The 10,072-nt window shown below is 36.1% G+C and overlaps 1 protein-coding gene across 1 annotated transcript in view; it reads left to right on the top strand.

The window, feature by feature from the left end:
* Positions 1-7,024, top strand: part of LOC126305234 (uncharacterized) — a 51,434-nt gene extending 44,410 nt beyond the window's left edge. Inside the window, exons 6-7 of the mRNA XM_049992025.1 lie at positions 1-206; positions 285-7,024. The exon at positions 1-206 is cut by the window's left edge and continues 403 nt beyond it. Coding sequence (XP_049847982.1) covers positions 1-206; positions 285-397 — 319 coding nt within the window. The 3' untranslated portion in view covers positions 398-7,024. The remainder of the gene's footprint in view (positions 207-284) is intronic.
* The last annotated feature ends 3,048 nt before the right edge of the window (positions 7,025-10,072 follow it).

Below are 10,072 nucleotides of genomic sequence, written 5' to 3'. Positions count from 1 at the left end.
AAAGAAACCAGAGCGTGATAATGCACGTGAGAAGCGAAATAGTGCTAAAAAGAAAACTGAGAAAAGTGATTCGAGCAACAAATCTAAAAAGAGCTCGTCTACAGCTACAAAAGTGACTACAGAAAAAAAGAACATCAAAACGACACCAACTAAAAAAACAGATTCAGCTGAAACCTCTATTCCAACAAGGTCTGCAAAAACCAGAAGTAAGTTTGGTATTGTGAATACCTGAATTTTTTAATGAACATTGGCAGTTTTTCATTGCACTGACTATATGTTTTTAGGTGTTAAAGCTGGAGCTGCCCCTTCAAAGACTTCACCCATTACTAGGACAAAGGAGCGTGAACGCAGGGGGGTTAATGCTAAGGAGAGAAAGAAACCAGGCAAGAAGGCCTAAGACAGTGAGTGAGTGATGTATCGTTATCAAATTAACAACTCTTAAGGGTGGATATATGTGGCAGGGAGAAACATATCTTTCTGTCTAAGTGTTTTTATCAGCCCACAACTATATGGACCTGTTGATAGTAACAAGTGAATATTTTATACCTGACATAAAGTGTTTTATTGCACCCAACAAATCTTTTACTTTTTAATGGAGTCTATTACTTTTGTTCTAAATCAGATATTATAATGATTTATGGCTGTTGTAATGGTTATTGGCAGAAAGAGAACTGGATGGACATGGAACAGGGTACAAGATGATTTGGAAGTCTTGTAAAATGCAAATTTGATCGTGGTACTTTGTACCATTAAGTTGGGATAGAATGTGTATCACATGATGTGTTCTGCATCCCAGATTATTGTGATGTTTCTTATTGGATCTGAAAAGTGAATTGCTGCTGTTGGCATCTTGGAGATACATATCTCCAAGGAGAAGGTGGGATCATTATCATCTACACAGTGTTTTATCTTATTGCTGTTTCATGGCATATTTGTAGAAAAGAAAGGTGATATGAATGGACAGTTGTTGAGACTTGCTTTAACTCTTCAGTGAAACTTATGTTACTAGAGTTTACATAGAAATGTCGTTTCTGTAAAACATTTTTCTAGTGGAGTAGCAGCTGTTTCTATATATTTTTCCCAACTGCTCCAAAAAATACCTTACCATTTCCCAATGACCGCTAAAATTAAGAATTTATTGTGACTACTTTCACTGCATATATTTATTCCACGGTGCAACAACTTGTTGCCACATGCTAGCTCTGACACAGAGTTGCTCTCTGTTTCCTCAGCCAGTGCTGAGTTTGAATTGCATGTTGTTGAATTTTAAGTGTGTGTGTGTGTGTGTGTGTGTGTGTGTGTGTGTGTGTGTGTGTGTGTGTGTGTGTGTGCGCGCGCGCGGAGGGGAATGGTTTGTGGCTAATGTGCGTGCTCCACCCCCCAACCCCTCCCCACCCCCCCGGACCCCAGTTTGCCCATAATTCCTTCTTACCTGTGTGTGTGTGTGTGTGTGTGTGTGTGTGTGTGTGTGTGTGTGTGTGTGTGAAAGAGAGAGAGAGAGAGAGAGAGAGAGAGAGAGCGTGATTTATCTGGGAGGGGGGGGGTTGTGTGTTGCGCATGTGCATGCTTCCCACCCCCCTCCCCAATTTGCCCATACTCCCTCCTTACCCAAATATATATATATATAAATATAAATGTGTGTGTGTGTGTGTGTGTGTGTGTGTGTGTGTGTGTGTGTGTGTGTGTGTGTGTGTTGGACTTTTTAATTGTAAGCAGCTTAAAAATTAGTGAAGACAAGAGAGTGACTTGAAACAAAGCAAAGGCAACTTCACTGATGACATTGAAAATATTTGCATATGTGTGTATACAGAAATATATGTCTGTGTATGTTTGAGCTCATGTGTTCTTGCCGTGTGTAGATCTATGTGAGGCCCATTTAAATGAAAATAAAGTATATATCAATTTTAGTGAAGTGTAACATTGTAATCAAAACTTGTTTTTAATAGACCACTTGCTTAGTAGTAAGCAGACTTTGTTGTTTATTTCTTTCACACTGAAATTTGTTAAGAACTGAAAGAAATGTAAAATGAAAAAGTGGAAAGTATGCCGTTAGCTAGTTAAATCACCAAGAGTATTGTCTGTGTTTCTATGTGGTAGATTGTAGTTATTATTCTATTATTACTACATAATGATTTTATGTTGTGATTAGTAGTGCACATTAATCTGAGTGTATGAATGTTATAATTGGAAGCTGTAGAGGATGAATTCCAGATACAGCATTTATGGCAAAAAATCTTTGTTCAGTGTTTGCGTGTGTGTTAACTATTGTGTTACCTGCAAATTCTGTGGGTAAGAAAGTAGCATTTCTGTTAAGTGTTTTTGGGGGTATTTAAGTACATACATGTTTAGTCCAAGATTCACCATAAGAAACTGCTTGACAGCATAATGATATAACTTTTAATTGTTCTGGCTACTATTTTAGTCTTTTCAGTTTTTAACATTTTACATCTCAGGCTGCCCCAGCAATTTGCAATCACGAATCAGATTATCAGCGTGTCTGTAGCATAATTTTGGAGATTTTCGAGTTATCTCGTGGTTAATTATGTATATGGAAGCAGTATGTTTTCATCAATAAATAGTGTAGTTAATTTTTAAGTTACTCATTGTTCATTTACATTACACTTCACTTCCTCTTCGTGTCATTCATGTACAGCTGTACACTCTTCAGATTATGTACAAACATAAATCATGAAATCTCAGAGTAAAAGTAAAACACGTGTAAACTATAGTAAAGATAGATAATACGGTATTATTTGTAATTTGTACCAAATGTTAACTTTTGGATGTACGTACGTACGTACGTGTGTGTGTGTGTGTGTGTGTGTGTGTGTGTCCCTTTCATTCATGATTGAATGTACAGTGTTAGATCCAGGACAAAACGTAATGCAAACAGTGAAAGCAATCCATACTATAAATAAATTTTTCTTGTAAATTTAAATTTTGGGAACCTGGAGGACTACTTGCCTTTCATTAATGGCCCCTGTAATAGAGAGCCATTCAAATGAGTCCTTAGACTGTGGACGAGACGACAACTTCAATGACGACGTTTACCAACTTTTCAAGCTTTTTCACATCCCCCCCCCCCCCCCCCCCCCCCCCCTTGGTTTGACTGTGGTTTCTGAAAGTTTGATTCTCCAACTTATATTGCTATATGCTTTGCCCTGGCAAATATTTTCAACAATGGTGACCAATTATCTGTCTTTAAAGTAGTTTAATTCAACATATTGTCATATATGTATATAATTGTTGTGATCCATGTTATCAGAAGCAGACGTTTGTAAAAAAAAATTGATTCATTTAATGATAATGGTGTGTGTTGAGATCTGTTCATCTTCACAGAGAGATAATTGATGTATTAATTAAATCTAACAATTCATGGGTATTTATATTAGACTTCTGCAACATATAGCACATTGTACTTCAGTAGCTCCACCAGAGAAAAAAAATAAAAAAATAAATGGCTAACAGTGACCTGATGCCTGCAGTCATTATGGATGATACTGGGCTTCTTTCGTTGTATTGTGTGTCATTTGTTGCTTTCTAACTTCAGGTTGGAAAGTGTAACTATACTTCGATGTACTTTCCTGTCTGTTGTTCTTCCTATGGTGGTTGTAGTCTGTCATATGGGACAGTGGATTTATTGGTGTATGTAGAACAGTGCCATGGTACACATTTTACTTTGCTGGGTGTTTGTTTTAATGAGATGCGCTTTTGGTGTGCTAACAGTGGCATACCTTAATTAACTAAATGTGTGTAATTTTAATGATAGAGTAATTCTTCAATTGCAGACAGATTTCTTCCCCTTTCCATCCTGGGGTGGGTGGTCATGGGTCAAATGTGACACATCCCAAAATTTGTTTCATCATACATACATAAGTAAAGAGATGCTGTGTGAATTGGGAGTGAATAGCTTTCTGGCAGATATTCTGTTTATTTTATTATTATTATTTTTTTTTTTACACCTTGACCATTGGTCTTAATCTTGATAGTTGGAGAACTGTGTGTGTGTGTGTGTGTGTGTGTGTGTGTGTGTGTGTGTGTGTGTGTGTGTTTGCTTGCTTGCTTGCACATTATATGTAGTAATTGTACAGTAGATGAACTGTTAGTTGATATGTGACACTTGCAGCCATACTGTTCTTATTTTTAATTTGTAAAGGCCACAAATGTGGAAACCCACGAGGATCAACAGTGCAACTTTTTATTGTATTATATTGTATTGTCTTGTCTTTGGGAACACAATCTCATTGTACGAATGCTACAAAGTTCAGTAAACTTGAGCAGCACAAACTGCAAATGAAGTTAGGCTAATGCCTATTTATTTGGTTTAAAAAGAGCGCACCAAACCAATTAGATGGAAGAGACTTAAAAAAAGGTTTGAGCAGTTACTTGGGGCTCAGCAAACATTCTGCTTTGAAGGAAATGGTGAGCTGATCTGAAGCAAATGAGTTCAGCTGAATGTTTCATCTCTAGCACTATAACTGATTAATGGGCATATTTGAAGCATAATATCAATGTCTTGGTGACATGTATGATGTGTAGTGAAAATCATGTCTGATGGATATGTTGAATGGGGCATGTAAAAGTGGGAAAAGGTAAAGATGGTGTTCCCTGTTAAATAAAACTAAAAGGGGAAAAAATCTTAAAGCTTCACTTAAAACTCCTTGCCTGCATATGTTTTTGTTTTGGATATTATTGTCACCATCTGGATCTCTGCAGGTGATAGTGAGCTTTCCTAAACTGTTGTGGTCCTGTACAGTGAACATTAGGTGTTTCATATAACATAGTGCCCCTGCTTGTTGTATTGAGCTCATCAAGACACATGACAGTGTGTGGAATTAATTTTTAAATTTAAAGCATTTGTAGAATTTTCTGCATAGGAAAGTTGTATCTTATCAGTTGACATTGTGCATGTGTTTAGTTCACAGTGTATGTTATTGATTTTTAAGAATTTGTGACTGAAATAAGCCAACAGCTTTTTCTTCTATGGTAGTGTATAACAGCCTTTGTGTGCAAAATAAAAAATTATATATATATAAATATATATAAATATATAAATATGAATATATGTATGTTAGCATTGTAGACAGCTGAAATCGTGTCATGCTGTTTCGTCGTATATTGCTAATTATAATGGCTTCAGTACCATGTGTAATTTGAAAAGCTGGAATCTGTGGAGGAATAATAAAAACAATTGTCTGAAACATGCAAATAAGATGAATAAAAGTGAAGCACCAAATAAATTTCTTCTTCTGCATCTGATGTATGTACAAATTGTACTGAGGTTTTGCGGAACAGTATTTGATCAATGGCCTTGTCATGGCGGCTTGCCATACGAGCTTGAAAGTTACCAGATTCACGGTGTAGTTTGCATTTCAAAAATTAGATACTTTCTATTTTTATATTCTTACTTCATCATATTATCTCCTGTCTGTTACTTCTGGGCACTGGTTTTTTACTGCTGCTCATGTACCGAGAGTGGTTCTGAGATATTAGGTCAAATTTATCCTGTGTGAGCAATGAACACCATGATACTTACTGTCAAGATAAGATGTACTGTTCATATATTATCATTTGTTTCAGTTGTGGGGCTGGATTTGCGGAAATAATTTCCATATTTTTTTGTTTAGACGTTTGTGGAACCTTACGTGAAATATACACAGATATTAATCTTCATTGATATAACCAATACAATAATGAGTGCCAGTAATTAAATGTGAAATTAACTTTCTGTATTTCCTAAAAACAGTATTTTACTTGTCAGTGGTGGGTGTGGCAGTGGAAAATTTGTGTTCATATTTGAATTTTTCATACAGTATGTGAAGAAGATAGTTTGTGCCAAGCAAATAAAATGTCATTCCTACTTGAAATGAGTGTCATAACTTCAATAATTGTATTGAGTTGGTAACTGCAGTGGGTAATACCTTCGGAATAATTGATATCTAGGACTGAAAGCAAATAGAAGAACTGCATATGGTTTGTAAAAATGCTACTAGAGATCATCATGAAGTTATGAAAATAGAAACTGGAAAGTGATGTATCATGTATGTGAAGCATGGGATTAATTGATCAAATATTTGAGGGAAATGCCACATATGAGCAAATGTTAACTTGACCGTTCAACTGTATTTACACTACTCACTAACAGGAAATTCCGAATGCACAGTCATACTTTTTTATTTCATCTGTAAATGTGTGCTTATATCCATGAGTTGCTTCATTTTTATTCATCGAGGCTTAGCTCTGTCCATAATGTTTTGTTCATTGCAAGGAAGAATCTCAGAATATGGTCTAGTGTCAAGATTTGCTAGCACCTTGATGGTGATGATCTTGTAGCTTCATTTTGGTGCAATCGGAAAATGTTAAATGTTTATATGTATAGTTCTTAAATATTGAACTTCCTCCTCTGCTTTCTTTTGTTTTCATTGTACAGGTTGTTGGCGTGTATTTAAAATTTAAATTGGCTGGATGAACCAGATATAGAAATTTTTAGTGAATAGTATTTCTGACTGAAAATACAGAGAATGCAAAATTATTTTGGATATAAAATGTAAATTGCATGTATGGAGACTTATTGGCTTTATTACTGAATACAACTTAATTTTTTTTTCTTGGACGCTGCCAAGGCAGAAATTGTTGTTTAGTATGTCCATTATTATGGTTGGAAAACACGATACCAAAGCAAAAATGTCTGTTTATCTTCAGCGTTAAAACTTGTGGCTTTGTTGTGTCATTAGGTTTCATGTATAAGATGTTACCAACTTGGTGTAAAGTATCTGCAGTTAGTGGAAAAACATTTCATTGCATTTTCATGTTAGGATATTGAATCCTCTCATTATAAAATGGCATCTGTCAGACTTTCATTTTTTCCATTTGGTGTCAGTTTTTGTGAAATATATGTGTGAAACATATTAGCTGAGTGTAAGCATGCAAGGTAAAAATTCCAATATTTAAGCAAAATGATACATGTATGACTTTTGGAACAAATTACCTTTTTTTTCAATAAAATTATAAATGGAATTGATAATTTTTTGTGTGTCTAGTTTCCCAACTCTCTCTCTCTCTCTCTCTCTCTCTCTCTCTCTCTCTCTTTTACAGATTTTCTTCCAAGTAAAAATGTTGCTCACTACTTACGGAAATTGATAAATGGCTAAAGCGTGTGTTAATTTTTGTTAGGTGTATGAAAGATAGGTAAAAAGTATCTGCAAGCATGTATGTAGGTGGTAGGGTGAATCTTGTTTTGGCCTATATACGTGACTGTGTGGTGAGACCATTGCATGTTGTAGATTTCGATCCTAATTATTTTTATGGTTTTTGTTAAATTGGAAGTAAGGGTAACATCCTATGTGTTTTCTTGAGAGTTGTGGTGCTGGTATTAATGGTGTATCAAATTGAATATGCTAAAGCATGCATTGTCAAAATAAAAACACTGAAATTACTTCCTTACAATAAGATCTTCTTTAAAGTGCTGTGTTAAGTTTGTTGCACCATTATTGCCATGCCAACAGTTGCAGATTTCCTCATTGGAACATCAGGTGAATTTATTTGGTGTTGAATCAATGTGAATTTGATGGCTGTATCGTTCAGATTTTCTGTTGACAACTATATGTCATAGTTAACCTGAAACTTGCTGCTTAAAGGCAGTGTGTAAGTGAGCGACCGACAGAGATCAGTAATACTATCAAATTCATTTACTTTGTTCCACAGAGTCAGAATGGTTTTAAAGTAGGTGAATTTTGTTTCAGGTTTGTCATGTAGTGTATTTTAGCATTTAACCCAAGTGCATGCTGTATACTATCTAGGGAAGGGTGTCAGTTGGAAAGACTTTATGGAAGTGTCAACATTTTGACGTCGCCAGAATCTTTTTTGAAAGATTGTAATTGTTGTAGTAGTTAATCTGGTCTCTGCAGTGGTCTAAAAGGTTAGAAACATTTCTGCATATCTAATAGTATTGTATTGAAAATTATGAACAGATCTGACCGTAAACAATTGTGGTAACTATTTGAATGGAATGGTTTTAGTTTTATGCTTAAACAAAGTTTGAAGCCACCAGTTGAACTGCCCTAGCGCAGGATAGAAGGGGGTTACTAGTCAGCCTGCAATTCAGTCTGGGACACAGAGTTGGTGTCCCAATGATCTGACTGACAACTCCCTTGAATATGAAACTCCGAAGTTTTTTTTGTGGATTGTGGTTGCATGCTGTTTCCCTTTATCTGTAGTTGGTCCATCAATCCACCCTTACCTTAAAGGCATCGGACAATCTTACGGGTGGGTCTGCACCTCTGGAGTGCCTTTGGACAACCATGTTCACATCCCTAGTCTTCTCCAAATACTCTGTAGGTAGAGATGTTCTTGGCTTTTACACAGACTACCTCCTTGTTTGAAAGCAGCAATGTTTTGCTGAAAGCTGACCATCATTGCCCTTCCTATTACGGCTAGAAGCAACATGTTACTTTGCCCCGCCCTGACGGCTCTTGTGAGTAGGGACTGCTGTTCCAGAAATTTAACGTTTCCCATTCCTCTGTAACCTGAATGAATCCGCTGACACTGCTGTTCTCAGGAGCACAAGTATCAAGCTTGCTGCCTAGGCTAAGACAAACCTGTTAGTCACCACCACCACCACCACCACTACCACTACCACCACTTACACCTACCATGACACCTCAAAACAGCATCTAGACAGTATATGACGTTACCAGTTAATTCTCTGAACTGAAACTTCAAGCCTGGGACAGCTGCCCAGAGTATCAGCAGGTTTGCAGGCCTAGATGGTTACTGTTTACCTCCGGTAACCTAAATGCTACCACTTTTGCGTGCTCTCAGCATTGCTTCTCTGGTTCCCTATCTCGGAGTATCCTTGTTGGCTTCAGCCATAAGCTTAACAATGCATAAGTCAATAAGTCACCAATGGGAATAATTGGTTGACAATCACTTGGCAGCGAACTTGCAGTATGGCTATATAATACGCAGATACATGTCTTTTAAAAGCAAAAATACTGCAATTACATCCACTTCCTTATAATCACATCTTCTATAAAGTGTTATGGTATGTTTGTTGCACTGTTATTGCCATCTCAGCAGAAGCAGATTTTCTCACTTGATCAGCAATTACATTTATTTGGCACTAAATCACTGTGAATTTGATGACTGTACTATTCACATTTTCTGTTGATGTCTAGAAGTTACAGTTAAATCACCTTAGCTCTAAAAATGGCGTTTCGTACATTATATTTTAGTTCTCTTTACATTTTGCACTTTGTGGAGTTCATTTTTCACATCTCTTTTACATATTTGTCTAAACATAAAATATGTTTCATTTTTTTTCAGTGCACTTGCATACACATAGGAACACAATATAAATCCGTTGTTAAAAAGATTTTTTCACATATTATATATCAAATTTTGTCTTACCTTTTCACTTTAATGTACATACACACAATAATAATAATAATAATAGTAATATTATTATTATTATTATCATCATCATCATCATCATCATCATCATGTCACTCGTACACTCCCATACTCACTGAAAAAAAATGATTACAGTTATATACCTGAAAAAGAAATCGTATACTTACAAAGTTTCTGTGAAGTTTTCCCTATGTGGCTCAAAATACTAATTTCTTAAATACTTAGGAAGTATTGCAATGCCTTTTGTTATCTTCTGTATCTGTGTGGAACTGATGTGGATGACAAGGCTCTTTTCTTATTGTGTTCAAAGCTAATGGGGTATACATCATGCTCCTCATTATTTAGTTTGCTTTAATGGAGGGGCCCTAAAGCACATGCTGCCACAACAATCATTGCCCATGCCTTGCCACCTGTACTTAAAACAATCTGTAAAACGTTTGCAATATCTGCACAACCTAACATGTAAACATAATGGTAAGTATTACAGCTTCTATGTAAGGCCAGAGCGAATAAAGATTCGAAGGCATTTCAGAAATTATGCTGCCCTCTATTTCTGCTGCTTTAAGACCTGCTACCTTAAGATCATCTAAATGTTGTATTAAATACTCCAGCAGTGTGTCCAGCTTTGGTTCAGAAATGTTCCTCTGTTCCTTGTTCATCA

This window comes from Schistocerca gregaria, unplaced genomic scaffold (genome assembly GCF_023897955.1).
Source record: "Schistocerca gregaria isolate iqSchGreg1 unplaced genomic scaffold, iqSchGreg1.2 ptg000286l, whole genome shotgun sequence".
Lineage (NCBI taxonomy): Eukaryota > Metazoa > Arthropoda > Insecta > Orthoptera > Acrididae > Schistocerca > Schistocerca gregaria.
Note: the sequence above shows the minus strand (reverse complement) of the source record. Positions and strands in the feature narration are given on the sequence as shown.